Here is a 15,158-nt window from a genome sequence, read left to right on the forward strand (position 1 = left end):
CCCCGTCCCTGGGATTCTCCAGGCAAGAACACTGGAGTGGGTTGCCATTTCCTTCTCCAATGCATGAAAGTGAAAAGTGAAAGGGAAGTTGCTCAGTCGTGTCTGAGTCTTCGCGACCCCATGGACTGCAGCCTACCAGGCTCCTCCGTCCATGGGATTTTCCAGACAAGAGTACTGGAGTGGGGTGCCATTGCCTTCTCCGTGATAGGCCACAAACAGGTATAAACTTGGAAGTAAGTGTTGTTTGCGCCAGAGTGGCATCCCCAGGCTCGCGTGTGAGGACCCCCCTCGTGCCTCCCTCCCCACCTCCCGGCCCCCCAGGCTGGGCCTGCACAGCAGGTGACAGAGTGCAGCCCCCCTCCCACCTGGTGGAGGACGAGAGCACCTGAGCTCTTCGCTCTAGCCCGTCCTGCTGCGTGGCGTCCTTCTGCTCTGCAGCCGCGAGCCCTCCGACCAAGGGGCAGAATATCAGGGAGCAGCAGCATCCTGTGCTCCGGCCACTCTCACCTCTGTCCTCCCGTGGAGGAAATGGGCGTTTATGCCAGAAATGGGGGCATGAGAAGGAACCTGCCACACCAGTGTCTTTACTTCATGTCACAGTTGTTTTGTTTTAGTAGAAAAGGAAAATCAGAGTGAATTTCCCATTTGAGTGAAATAGAGAGACAGTGAGGGCTTTCCAAGTGACACTAGTGTTAAAAAAAAAAAACAAACAAAACCCGCCTGCCAATGCAGGAGATGCCAGAGACTGGGTTCAATCCCTGGGTCGGGAAGATCCCCTGAGGAGAGCACGGCAGCCCACTCCAGTATTCTTGCCTAGGAAGCCCCGTGGACAGAGAAGCCGGCAGGCTACAGTCCATGGGGTCGCAAAGAGTTTAACACAATTGAGCATACATGCACACACACCCAGAGAAACAGTGAACACAGCCAGCCTGCCATGTGGTAATTTAATCAGGATGTCCCCACACGCTGGATACACGGGGCTCTTGAAGGCAGAGGTCTTGGAAGCTCCTGCCAGGCGCTGGGGTGACATCAGCATGGGACTGCACCCACAGAAGGGGGAACATTGGCCTGCACATTTTGTGTCGGAGTCCGTTTCCCAGGCAGTCAGTCAGCACGTCCCACTTGGTGTTTACCAACCACGTAGATGAGGACCTGCCATGTAGCACCAGGAGCTCTGCTCAGTGCTCTGTAATTACCTTATGGGAGAAGAATCTGGAAAATACGGAATGTCTCTATATGTATAACTGATTCACTTCGCTGTCTGGCAGAAAGTAACAACATTGTAAATCAACTATACTCAAAAAGTTAAAAACCCACATAAGATGAAATGTTTGGTAATGATGCATGTAATTCAGTTGAATTCAATGTAATTCAATTCAAATAATTACAAAATTATTTGAGAGGATTTGAATTTTAAAAGTACCACTTGTTAAAAGTTGCTTTTTTAACTTTGCCAAACGTGCTCGGGCTTCTGTCCAGACCCTAGGTGTTTGAGCTCTTAGAAACAGCTGCCATTCTTGGTCTGTTACCTTTGGGCAAGTTAGTCATCTTGGGCAGGGTGTTACGTCAGGGGCAGAATTTGTTCTGGCTAAAATCATGGCCTCAACTGGGCTGGTGGACTGGCAGCCTTTCATGCAGCACGTGGGAGGGCCGAACGCCGGATTGCAGGATGCGGGCTTGGTCAGCTCAGCAGCAGATGAGCTGCGTGTGGTTCCGCATCCAACAGGCTGTTGGGTGCACTCAGCCTGGGTCCTCAACCCTTGCTGCTCTGGTCTGAATGTTTGTGCACCCAAAAATTAGTATGTTGAGATCCTGACCCCTGAGGCTTGTGAGGCCATGAGGTCAGGTGTGAAGGTCTCTTGAATGGGACCCGTGGAGCCTCTGCCCCTCCACCGTGGGAGGGCTCAGTGAGGAGGCGCCAGCCAGAACCCAGGGGGCAGGGGCAGAGTCCTCACCCTGCCTGGCCACACTGGCCACCCTGGCGCCTTGGTCCTGGGCTTGCTGCCTCCAGGACCGTGACACGTGAATTTCTGTTGTTTATAAGCCAGTGGTGTTTTGTTACAGTGACTCTAAGGGACTGAGACTCGGCCCGGTAGATGAGAAAATGGTCAGAGCTCGTGAAATACAAGGCTCTCCAGTCTGGATGGATGTCAGGGATGTCTGGGGTACAGACCTGTCCTGTGGGATCTGCCAGAGAGACCCCATGTCAGCCACGATGAGAAGAGAGGTTGATCGGACAGTGGAAGCCCTTGGGAGAACCTCTGGGAATCCCAGAACCCAGGAAACTATCTCACAGGCCCACTGCTCAAAGCTGGCCTTGAGGTGTCTTATATTAAAACAGTTTCCCACTTGCTTCAAGGCTGTCTTGCTGCGCTGTGCAGGCTGTAGTGATCTAGGTCAAGGGAGTTCAGATAAATGTTTTCTTATGGTTACAATCAAAGTCTAAAAGAATTGTTTGCATTTCTTAGAGTGACATTATTAAGTGCCAGAAATTGTTTAAAAGTAACAAAAGGCCTGGATGTAAAAATTGAGCAATGGTGTTAATTTGGCCTCAGATTACCCCTCGTCCTGTTGGAGGAATAACTCATGTCCACTCTCTGTGGCTGGGTGGGGATGTGAGGGACCAGCCGGCCGGCCCATGCAGCCCCTACTGGTTGGTGCCACGTGGTTGCCCGTCCACCCTCAACTCCCGGACCCTAGGGATCAACGCACTATTACCTGCATGAATCTTGTAGGGAACACGCGTGGATCCTGGCCACACACAGGTTCCCTGTGCTGAGTGGGTCGGGCACCTCTTACATACCCGCTGGGTCTGCAGAACACACTGCAAACACACAGTTGGAATTCTGAATGTTCTGGATATGACAGCACATAGTGTTAGGAAGTAACACAGGCAGTTACTTTGTAAGAAGCTGAGACCCCAAAAGAACAGCTGCCCCCTGCTGCCCAGGAGGTGCCCTCAGGCTGTGTTGGAGGCTCGAGGGGCTGAGAGGTGGGACTGGAGAGGCTCTCCCCTCCCCCATCTACTCCCCAGGCCCCAGATCCCCACCGCTGCAGGGCTGACAGTGAGCGCAGCGGGCGACCCTGTGGAAGGAGCACAGCCAGGTGCAGAGCATCCCTTGTCCTTTACCCGAGATGCAGACCCAGGAGTACTGGCCACCGGGTTACATGCTCTTACAGGCTCGATTGGGGCCAAACAGGATGAGTTGTAACTGGACACGGGCTCTCTCCCTGGCACCCCTTAGGGAACCTGGGACTGAGCTGTCACTGCCCAGAGCCGCGGAGGGAGGGGGTTCCTGCCAATGCCCCCACCGGCTGTTACTTCCCCTGGAGGGCGGCCACACAGCCGATCCTTTGTTAGGGGAGGGCCCTGCAGCTTCCAGACCCACCGCCAGCTCTGGACCGGAAGGGCTGCATGACCCTGGAGCAGCTGACGTGTGGGAACCGGGAGGGGAGTGCGGGGGAGTGACCAGGGAAGCCGCCTGGGTGTCGTGCGTCCCTCCATCCCCTGTCCCTCAGTCCTGCGGCTCCCACCATGGCACTCCGGGGCCCGCGCCCAGCCGTCATCCCAGAGGACCAGGAGGTCCCCCCGGCGGCCCGTAACGGGGAGCGCCAGGGTCTCGGCAGCCAGGACGAGAGGGCCGAGTCCAGGCTGCAGCGCCGGCACAGCGATGTCAGGGTCTACAAGGAGTTCTGTGACTTTTACGCCAGATTGTGAGTGGCCCCCCTCCTGGGCCCCCTCCTGGGGCTGGAGTTCACTGCCTTGGGCTTTGACCTGCACCTTCAGCGGGTCTCCTGCCAGGACTGGAGGTGGGGGGCGAGGATGCCCAGGACAAGTGCAGAAAAGAAGGGAGGAGAGAAGGAAGGTGCTGCCTACAGGCAGGAGGCAGCCCTGCTGACTCCTCCTGGAGGCTGGAATGGAATCACCGCATCTCCATCTCTGGGTGTGCTTAGCAGGGAGGGGAGTTTACCTGGCCTGAGTCTCTACTTCCTCCATCCACTCCCCGTGCTTTGCAATAGATGTCCCGCTTCTCTTTACCTGAGACAGCAGGCTCCTGATGAGCTCTAAGACCAATCTGACCGATACAGTTACACTGTAACCAGAATGCCTGGTGAACTCAAGGTGCTTTGGGGGCTCGCATTCCTGCCCTTTAATGCTAGAGTATATGTTTCACACACTTTGATCAACAAGGCACTTGAGTAACAGAAGGCTCGGTGATGTCAGGTTTTCTGTGTGCGGCAACTTTGTGGAGGGGGATCGATCGGCTGAGACAGTTGTGACCAGACCACCACCAAGGCTTTCAGGCTCCCCAGGCGTACATTTCCCACCATGGAAATCCTCTCTGAAACATTAGCCTGTTAATTATAACTAATCCACCGACAGCTCACCCTGACTTTTAAAAGTAGCTTCTATCATCTGCAGTAACCGTGTCAGTCACTGTGAGAAGACTGAATAGGTCAGTGTTCAGTGTGGGCCTCACTTTACTGTCTGGGGGTATTGGCCATGGGGGACTGTGCCCCGAGGGTCAGGGCTGTAGAGGAACTTGGCATCTTCCACTGAATTTTGCTGTAAACCTAAAACTGCTCAAAAACAGCCCATTAAAAAAAAAAAAATATATATATATATATACACACACACACACACACACAGTGCCAGAGGGTCAGAGAGGATGGGCAATGTACGCAGTTGAGTAGGTTGGTGAGATTATTGGTTTGTTTGGGCTTCTTTCCTCAAAGTTTCCGCTAATGTTCTCTTTCCTTTGTTTTCTTGCTAGTTGTTAAAATGAACACTTCTTCAAAAACAGAACTTCATCCCTAAGACTAATTTACTTTTACTGTGTGTGGGAGAAAACTTGCTTTTATAATGTCTCTGCCTGTTTTCTAACTACATTCTAATCTGTGAGTATTTTAACTCGAGTGTAAATGGTCTGTAGTGTAGTGAGCATAAATGGGTCAGTGATAAACAATTTGATATGGGGACCCATTCATAGTCTTAAAAAATACTGAGGTCTCCAAATACTTCTTGTTTTATTGGTATTTACTGTATTAGAAAATAAAACTGAGAAAAAGTTTAAGTACTTGTAATTAGTTCATTTAAAATAACAATGTGCTCATTACACATTAATAATATTAATTTTATATGAAATATGTTTCCAAAATTACAAAATCCTGGTAGAAAGAGTGGCATTGTGTTAACATTTTTGCAAGTTGTGTGTCTCAGTAAAGCCATGCCACCTGCCTTCATCCTTCTGGAAGATGTTGTTTTGAATGAAGTTTATAAAGAAATCGTGGCCCCTGTAGAGACATGGGGAAGGGGGGGCCTTTTCTCCTGGAGGATGTCACTGATCTGGGAAATCAGTATCTGGGGCACTCCAGGGTTTCTCCTGTAGCTCTCTTGGGATTCTGCTAAAATCACTGAGAATTCAGTGACTCTTCTGAGAGAATTTTAAATTAGTAACAGTGTTTGATGTTTGAGTAGCTCCTTTTGGTTTCCAAAGTGGTTTTATAGGCTTTTTCTTATTCAACTCTCAGAGCAGTACTGGGCCTGTGGGGGCGGCTGTGGGCCACCGCGTGTTGCTGAGAAGCACCTGTGGATTTTGGTCCCTGTTAGGAGAAGAGGACCGGAACCAGACTGCCCTCGTTCATCCGGCTCGCAGCAGAGTCGGGTGACGAGGGAGCTGACGGCTTCTCTCCCTGATCCCCAGTGCTTTTTCAACAACAAGTAGAAAGCTCGATTCAGTAGGAGACTTAGGTCAAGTTTGCCAAGTGTCAAGGCCACATCCCTCCCTTCCTTTCCTGGCAACGCTTTAATCGAGTTTTTTTGGTGTGGGGTCGTGGACGTGGACTTCTGCATGGACTGTGAAGTTGACAAAGCAGGATGTTTCTCTGTGAGACCGTTGCCAGGAGAGGGTGGGGTCATCTTCCGTGGGAGTGGGGGTGAGGTGTGCTCTGTGCAGACCTTGCTAAGGAAGCAGTGAGATGTGGGCTGTGATGGGGACAAGGCAGTGGTCCTCCAAGGGGTGGGGGGATCTCTACCTCCCCCTTGGGGGCTGGGCAGGCTCCGGAGGTTGGCAGTGATTGCCCAAGGAGGGCTGAATGGGTGTCCGGGGGCGCAGACGCTGCCCCTGGGACCCGACACACAGTGGAGCACGTGCTCTGAGTGGGCATCTGGGTATCTGAAAATAAACTTGCAAATCATGAAGCCGCTGGGCCAGCACCAGCTCTGCCAGGGCCTTCCCCCCTGGGGCCCGTCCAGAGACCCAAAAGTCCTTCACCGGAGCCCACAGTCTGGAAAGATCTGATTGGGGGTTCGGTCAGGTGCTTTCCCTTTACTGAATGCACCCGAGTGTTCGGGGTCCAGGGGAACCTGGCTGGTAGCTCCTCAGCCGGGGTCTTGTCGCGGTTCCTCTTTCCTGACAGGCCTCTCAGGTCCTGTCGAGCATGATACCATCATCCTGTTGTGGCTCCTGGGCGGGGGAGCCTGGATTCTGGGCCTGTGTCTCCCCTGAACCAGACAGCTATGTGAGGCTGGGCTTGTCAGTCTCTGGACCTGACATCACCAGCTGTAGAATGTTCTCAGGTTGGGAAACTCTGTGGCATTCAGATCCATCTCCCAGTGACTGTGTTCAGATCCATCTCCCAGTGTCCGTGTTTGGCATTTGTCCCCCCATCGGACTGTAGGACTGAAGCTGCTTTGGCAGGCCTCACCAGCCGGGTCCTGTATCTGGGCTGTGCCTTCAGCGTGTCCAGACCGTGTTGGGGGGGAGTTCAGTGAAGCCAGTGGCAGGCCCTCAGTTCAGTCCTTTGAGGTGGCTCATGAGGCTCCCCTGCAGCCCTGGCTCCTCGCGGGCTGAGCAGGGGGTAGGGTGCTCGCAGGGCTGTTGGCAGGAGGGTGCAGGATGTTAGCGAACCAGAGGGTCTGCACCCAGATGCCACTTGAGAAAGTGGGCTTGAGACCTTGGGTCGCAGGCGGGAAGCCGGCTTTATGGACAAGACACAGTTGTTGTGACCCCAGACCAAGCTCTCAGGGAGAGCTGCCATCTGTGACCCATGTCCCCTGTCTGTCTGTTGCAGCAACATGGCCAACGCCCTGGCCAACGCCAGCTGCGAGCGCTGCCGGGGCGGCTTTGCGCCCGCTGAGAAGATTGTCAACAGCAATGGCGAGCTCTACCACGAGCAGTGCTTCGTGTGCGCCCAGTGCTTCCAGCAGTTCCCAGAGGGCCTCTTCTATGAGGTGGGTGTGGGTGAGCTGTGGGGGCGGGGCTGTGATGCTGGGTGGGGGTTGTGGGGGTTGGGCAGTGATACTGGGTGGAGGGGACGGGGAGAGAGGGCCTGGGCAGTGATGCTGGGGTTGGGGAGCTGGGCAGTGATACTGTGTTGGTGGGGGCTGGGCAGTGATGGTGGGTAGAGGGGACAGGGAGGGAGGCCTGGCCAGTGATGGGGGAGTGGTGGGGGGGCTGGGCAGTGATGCTGGGTGGTGGTCAGCCCTGTGGATGCCCCCAGCACCTGTGTCCTAAAGGGGCTCTTATTTGTGGGGTGGGGGCACCCCATCTTATCCTGTTCTCAGTGTCTCCTTTTCTTTCCCAAACACCTATTCTTCCTGGTCCTATGGTTGTTACCGTGGACGCTGGGCGCAAGTGTGTTCATGCTGACTGTCCGGAAATGCCCCTTCTCATCTGCTTCGGGGCTGGTCTAGGGACAGCCTCAACCTGGGAGTGAGGACAACAGTGTGTATGTGTGTGTGTGTCTGTGTATATATCTGTGTCTGTATATATCTGTGTAGGTGGTGTGTGGCTGTGTGGTCTGTGTGTGGCTGTGTATGTGTGTGGCTGTGCAGTCTGTGTGTGGCTGTGCTTGTGTCTGTGTGTGAGTGCATGCCTGTGTGATCACACATATCACGCATGTCTCTCTATGGTGATATGTGTACACAGTTATGTGACACCCAGAGGCGGCTGCTGTTTGGTTCCCCTCCTGCAGATTTTAAACTTTTCCTGTTTTACAAGCCATTCCTGAGGAAGGAAAGGTGGCTTTTAGAGGTCATTAGTAAGTCAGCTGTTGGTCAGTCCGACAGTGTTTTCCCATAGGAATGGGGCCTGGGAGGGGGGCTCGCAGCCAGCCTGCAGAAATCATGGAGCCGCAGAGCAGAGCAGTGTGTGTGTCGGGACAAACTCCAGAACACCGTGTTGCTCAGACACATCTTTTCAGCTCCTACTGTGTTCCCACAGCATGCGTTCCCTACGACAGAAACCCTCTCCGTCAGAACAGGAATCTCTCTTCCTGTCAAGGGTGATGGCCTTCAGGGTGGTTCTGGGGACCAAGCAGGGCTCTCCAGTCCCTAAGCTGGTGCAGGGGAGGCTGTGGCCCCTGGCGACCAGGCCTTCAGCACAGTCTCAGGGGTCCAGGGAGCCTGCCCCAAGGAGACGTTGGTCTCCACACTTGTAAAGCCCTCTACCTGCCTGATGCTTCTCGAGGCCCAGAGAGGCTGCATGCCCTTGACAAGAGCAGACCAGTGACATAATAGGGTTAGAACTCAGTTTGGTCTCTGATATCTGATGTGGTTTTCTTTCCCTGACCTACTATTTTCAGAGCTAAGATTTTTACCGCAGTGGGTAATTATGGCAACGGCCTTAGGAGAGATTCTAAGGAGGAAAAGAGAAGAGGCAGGCTCCTACCTGCGTGGCTTGCTGTTGCCTCTCCATCACTTTCTTTTCCCCATACTGTGAGAAGGATGCAAGCAGTCCCCCAAACAGAAAACATTAATAAGCTAGATAACATTGAACTCCAAGTCTGCTAGGTGTCAGGCATCCTTATCAGTGGAGTACTGAAATCACTGTGAGGGAAAGAGGGGTCCTGCTTACCTCAGTAGGATATGCTGCTTATGCAAATAATCAAACAGTAAATGCAATTTAACACTTGTAACATGCTTTCCTAAAAACTATTGATCAAATTGATAGATTGACTTGGCTGTATCAGAATCTTCACTGCATTATGTGAGATCTTTGATTCTGGTGCAAAGGCTCTCTAGTCGAGGCACGCAGGCTTCGTAGTTGAGGCACATGGGCTTGGTAGTTACGGCACATGGGCTTAACTGCTCCTCCACTTGTGGAATCTTCTGGGACCAGGGATCAAACCCATGTCCCCTGCATAACCACTGGATGGCCAGGGAAGTCCCCATATTTACATTTTGATCATTTGTATAGTAATTATCTTTGTAATGGGCTTCCCTGGAGGCTCAGATGGTAAAGAATCCACCTGCAATGCAGGAGACCTGGGTTTGATCCCTGGGTCAGGAAGATCCCCTGGAGGATGGCATGGCAACCCACTCCAATATTCTTGCCTGGAGAATTCCATGGACAGAGGAGCCTGACGGGCTACAGTCCATGGGGTCACAAAGAGTCAGACACGACTGAGTGACTAAGCACTGCACATCACACAAAAGTGAAGACAGTTAAAATATGCTAGAATATTTACTGTCTGTAAATTTTTTTTTTCAACATGGGGAGAGGGATCTGTGGTTCTCCTCCACCCTGCAGGTGGGGTTTGAGCAAAGACCTGGTAAAGCCTGGTGAGCAGGGGGCTCATTGCTCTCTGGAGGCGGAGGGTCACTTCTGGTCTCAGCTGGTCGGGGAGCCTGTCCTATATCTACACTCAGGCATGTGGAAGGTGCCAGAGGGTGCCCCTCTGCTTCACAGGCCTCAGGAGGATGATGGATCCTGGGGCTGTCTCCTACTCAGGGGGGCGGTACTTTCTGTTTCAGTTTGAAGGAAGGAAGTACTGTGAACATGACTTCCAGATGCTCTTTGCTCCTTGCTGTCATCAGTGTGGTAAGTGTTGGTGCCCAATCTGCCGTGAAAAGTAAGTTTCCTTCTGCAGGACTTCCTCCCACGAGCTGCGTAGGAAGAAGAGTTGTCAGGTGCTTGTCAGCCGCACTCCCTGTCATCGAGGTTAACCACCTGGGAGAGTCCCAACCTGAGAGCACCGGTTCTCATGGACCGAGGGGTGACTGACCCCAGGACCTGCCAGGCTTCCGTGCAGTTCCCTTTTGTCAGTGCAGTCGGTGGGGGGCAGTGGAGACCTCGAGAGGCACAGGGGTGGCCTGCCGGCCACACAGCCAAAGAACGTGGGATTAGTGAGTAGATGCTGAGAAGCCTGGATGCAGGAAGAAGTTAAGTCTGCATCACAAGAAAGCGGGCTGTGGACTTCTGCTTTCTGTGCCCATGACCTGATATAACCACAGGCCTTGGAGAGGGAGAGCCCACACCTTGTTTAGAAAAGGAGAGCAGACCCAGAGATGAGAGGAGATGGCCGGAGAATGTGGCTGCAGAGCCAAACACAGGGGCTCGGGGGACATGGAGGCGTTTTCCTAACGCAGCGCCTCCTGCGGGGTCCTGGCACAGGAAGAGTGGTTTCCCAGGGCTGTGGGCAGGCAGGCTGAGCTGCGGCCTGAGCATCCCTCCTGCAGGTGAATTCATCATCGGCCGGGTGATCAAAGCCATGAACAACAGCTGGCACCCCGAGTGCTTCCGCTGCGACCTGTGCCAGGAGGTCCTGGCCGACATCGGTTTCGTCAAGAACGCCGGGAGGTACGAGCAGGGCACCGGTCCCCTCAAGGCAGGTGGGTGGGTGGGCAGGGTGGCGCCGCAGGGTGGCCTGTGCTCCCAGGTCATGCACGTGCAGTGTGGCATGGCCGGGCCTGTGGGGGACGCCCTGGCACTGTCCTACATCTGGCACAGCTGCCAGGGGGGTCTTTTAAGCGCTACCTGATCATCCAGGTGGGAGAAATTAGCTTCCTGTGGAAAGTGGGGCTTGGTTCTGCTCTTGAAACACAGCAGTGATTTTTAAGAAATGGTCTCTTGAATTTCTTTGCATAGATATGGGAAGCTTTTTTTTTTTTTAATTATGAGAACGTTGGATTTTAAATGTCAGCTTCTGTGGCTCTGTTTAGGCACCTGTGTCGCCCCTGTCATAACCGGGAGAAAGCCCGGGGCCTCGGCAAATACATCTGCCAGAAGTGCCACGCCATCATTGACGAGCAGCCCCTGATATTCAAGAACGACCCCTACCATCCAGACCACTTCAACTGCGCCAACTGCGGGTAGGCCCATGTTCTCTTGCTTACACTGTACACACAGTGGAAATAAGTGAATGCACTGACTTGGGTATTACTGTTACTCCAGCATCCAAACTGGTTTTCTTCAGCTTTTAATCTGGAAAATGTTAAACCTATAGAAGAGTCAAGAGACTCATACACAGAGAACCCCAGACCCTTCATGAGGTCTCACTGGGTAACATGTTGCTGTGTGTGTGTGTGTGTACAAGTGTGCATAAACATGTACCTTTAAATGTGTGTGCTCAGTCACTCAGTCGTGTCTGACTCTTGCAACACCACAGACTGTAGCCCACCAGGCTCCTCTGTCCATGAGATTTCCCAGGCAAGAATCCTGGAGTGGGTTGCCGTGCCCTCCTCCAGGGGATCTTCCCGACCCAGGGATCAAACCTGTGTCTCCTGCATTGGCAGGTGGATTCTTTACCACTGTGTCACCTGGAAAGCCCTAATACCTTTAAATAATCAGCTCATATTAAAATATCCCCAGTGATCCCCACAGCTGTTTTTCATCACATTGTTTTTAACACAGGGTCCCCTCTCCCATGCAAAGAAAAAAACTTTAAATGGTCTTATCTTTGTATCAAAATGGATATAACTTTCACAGTTGTAACCATTAGCATTTAAACTACATCTGTTTACTCTCGCTCTCTATTTACATCTAAAGGCAATTTTGTTTTTTTCTTCAGAAGCTCAGGATAAGCTGTTAGGCTATGCGTTTCACAATCTGCTGGGTAGTATAAGAATTTAATGGAAAAGGTACTTGACCATAGTCGGTATGACTGTCCTGGCTGTTACCACGGGGAGTAGAGAGCTGCAGTGAAAGCTGACAGACAGCTTGTTTTGGGGATCCAGTTCCGGCTTGGTCAGATTTTCTTGCCTGTCCTCCCTCTGTTCGTTCTCCATGAGCACTTCTCCTAAAGAACCTTTTAAAAACAGATGAAACTCATCTTGGCTTGGGGGCCACCTTGGTTTATTGACTCAGGAGACTGAAGATGGCAGTGAACTCAAGCATCCGTCGGGGGAGCGGTCTGGGCGTTTGGTCTGTATGTTTTCTGTGAACCCACTGCTGTTCTTAGCAGCTTGTTAGTGAGTGTCAGGAAGTGGAACTGGTCTCCACACTCTTGTTATTTTAAGAAGGTAGCATTAGCAGGTCTGTCCCCGGGCCTGCATCCCTCTCCCCCAGCTTCTTAAGGAAAACAAGGAGAGCAGCGACAAGGGCCCGCGTGGGGGTACGTCTGACTGGTCATCGCTGAGTGGTGTTTATGTTGACACGAATATGAAGCCTCCTGAAGCTGGTTGATCGCTGTGACCACCTCTGGGGGGAGCAAGCAGTTATAGGGTTGTTGCGGTGGTCTATTCAGATGCCTTATCTGAGGGCGTCAGCTGCACCAGCCGCCGGCTCTCGCCTTGCTGGTGGTACTCAGTGGTTCCCTTCTCGGGCAGGAAGGAGCTGACTGCCGACGCCCGGGAGCTCAAGGGGGAGCTGTACTGCCTGCCATGCCATGACAAGATGGGGGTGCCCATCTGCGGTGCCTGCCGCCGGCCCATCGAGGGGCGTGTGGTGAACGCCATGGGCAAGCAGTGGCACGTGGAGGTGAGTGCCTGTGGCGGGGTAATGGGGCCCTCACACACCGAAGGCTCAGGGGTGCCAGCAAGGCTGGGGGATGCTGAGGGGCGAGTGAGGCCACTTGGTGACAGTCAACTTTGTGGAAAACTAAGAATGTAGATGGCACGGTGCTGTGATCAGCCGTGACGGTGCAGGGAGACCTCTTGGTTCCTGGTCCAACCCAGAGAGGTGTCCACGTATCCTCACTGTTCTCATTCTGCTGTTGAGTCAGGGCCTCCGGATGCTAGGTGAATGGTGGGAGCACTGCAGGGTTGCTTGTGACCCAGATGACACCAGCACCTAGGCTTTCATGGATCTTCTCTTTAGCTCTAGGGCTTTGCTTCACTACAACAATAAAACATGGTGTTGCAAGTATGACCTAATGCCGTTTCTTCCAGCATTTTGTCTGTGCTAAGTGTGAGAAGCCATTCCTTGGACATCGCCATTACGAGAGGAAGGGCCTGGCATACTGTGAAACCCACTACAACCAGGTAGAGATGGGCTCTTTGAATGTGACACACACTTATGTGAACTTGAGCTTCTCCACAGTTACGTGCAAAGAGAGCTCTGGGGAGACGGACACTGGGCTATACACATGGCTTTTTAACTTTTTATTTGTAAAATCATTTCATACTCAGAGAAAAGTGGTAAAATAATAAATACAAAGAAAATGCCTACACATTGTACTCGGATTCAGTACTTGCTTCATCACGTGTGTGTCCTTCCTGCCTTCTCTGACGCACACATAAATGCTCGTCTCATTATATGCGAGTCAATGTACACGTACAAAAGTGTGCTGATTCTTTCCTAAAGCATTTGATGATAAATTCCCTGTGGTCCTTTACCCCTAACGCTTCAGTGTGTGCTTCCCAAGAATATGGGGCTCACTGGTCTAACCGCTGTTATCAGTATTGATTACTCTGTCCTTTCCAGTTCTGTCACTTTACCGAGTAATGTCCTTCCGGCCTATTTTCCACTCCAGTGCTGGGCCCAATCTGGGGTTCTCATGCTCCTTGACCATCCTGAAATCTGGACCATCTCCAGAGCCGTGTTTTGTTTTTCATCAACATGAATAGTAAAATGTTTTCATTGTAGGAACTAAAAACTAGTCAGTGAGCATTTACTGATCATCTCTAGTAACAGCAAATTCTGAGTTTAGGTAGCCAGGCTGTTTTTTTTTTTTTAATTGAAAGATAATTGTTGTTGGCATCTGCCACACATCAATGTAAATCAGCCACAGGTATACATATATCCCCTCCTTCCTGAAACTCCTTCCCATCTCCCATGCTTCCCACTCCTCTAGGTGGTCACAGAGCACTCCCTGTGTCACACAGAAAATTCCCTCTTGCTATCTTTTTTACATATGGTAATGTATATGTTTCCACACTATTCTGTCAATTCAATGGAATATTACTCAGCTATGAAAAAAGAACTCATTTGCGTCAGTCCTACTGAGGTGGATAAAGCTAGAGCCTATTATACGGAGTGAAATAAGTCAGAAAGAAAAATACTGTATGTTAATGCATGTATATGGAAGCTAGAAACATGCTGTAGGGTATTTGTTTTCAAGTTGTACAAAGAACTGAAATTATATTAAATGTTTGGTGTTCTGATACTTAGTTGTAACATATCTTTAATTTTACCACTTTTTTTTGTGTTTTCCTGTTTCCAGCTATTTGGTGATGTTTGTTTCCACTGCAACCGTGTTATAGAAGGTGATGGTGAGCACCTGTAGGGCACCTTTGGACACAAAACCCCGGGTCATGTGAAAATTGGAAAATGTTGCAATGGTCATGGGTTACTTTTCCTCTTTCTTTGGCGTATTTCCCAAGTGATCTCTAGCCGTGAAATGCTAACTCCTAAGAATTGAACTTGTTGCTCACTTGTGATGACACTTTAGGCCAGTGCTGCAAGGTCATTACCATAGAAACGACTGATCCCGAGTCTTGCTTCTCCCTCCCATCCCTGGAATTACTTTCCGTGGAAGCTGCGAGGTGTGTTCATTAGGAGCACTTGGGGAGGGCCCCCTGAACCCTGCAGACGTGAATACCTGGTGGTTGTCTCTAGACCTTTCCAGAACCTGCCCCTGCTCCCGTATGAGGAGGCCTGATTGACTAGCATGGAAAGGAAGCAGCTGTTTGCCAGCAGTCATTAGCAGATTCTGCCAGAAGCTTCCTGGTGAAGTTGTAAACAGTGCTGTTTCCAGCCTGCTTCATGCCTCTGGGCAGAGAGCCGAATTTGGGAAATACTTTCTGAAACACTGCCCAAGTGCCCTTTGTGAAGGGGTGGCTTCAGGAAAGTGATCTTTAGTGCCGGTGGAAATAAATCTCACCTCCACCTGCGGGAGGCAGTTACCAGGAGAGAGAAGCGGGCAGAGGAGCTTAGTGTCAGCTTGGGAGGCAGACTCACCCCGGCTAGTGGGTTAGCACCTGGCTCCTGTTTTAA

General features: G+C 51.7%; 1 protein-coding gene across 3 annotated transcripts in view; it reads left to right on the forward strand.

Moving 5' to 3' along the window:
* LIMS1 (LIM zinc finger domain containing 1) overlaps positions 1-15,158 on the forward strand; it is a 32,756-nt gene that overhangs the window by 12,126 nt on the left and 5,472 nt on the right. For 2 of the 3 annotated variants that reach the window (XM_068983294.1, XM_068983287.1), the window contains exons 1-8: positions 3,536-3,714; positions 7,075-7,234; positions 9,758-9,824; positions 10,463-10,583; positions 10,946-11,095; positions 12,551-12,701; positions 13,112-13,204; positions 14,386-14,434. In XM_068983294.1, the coding sequence (XP_068839395.1) occupies positions 3,536-3,714; positions 7,075-7,234; positions 9,758-9,824; positions 10,463-10,583; positions 10,946-11,095; positions 12,551-12,701; positions 13,112-13,204; positions 14,386-14,434 (970 nt within the window). Of the gene's footprint in view, positions 1-3,535; positions 3,715-7,074; positions 7,235-9,757; positions 9,825-10,462; positions 10,584-10,945; positions 11,096-12,550; positions 12,702-13,111; positions 13,205-14,385; positions 14,435-15,158 lie in introns of those variants that run through there. The other variant, XM_068983303.1, reaches the window with a different exon arrangement.

Source organism: Capricornis sumatraensis, chromosome 1 (assembly GCF_032405125.1).
Source record: "Capricornis sumatraensis isolate serow.1 chromosome 1, serow.2, whole genome shotgun sequence".
Taxonomy (NCBI): domain Eukaryota; kingdom Metazoa; phylum Chordata; class Mammalia; order Artiodactyla; family Bovidae; genus Capricornis; species Capricornis sumatraensis.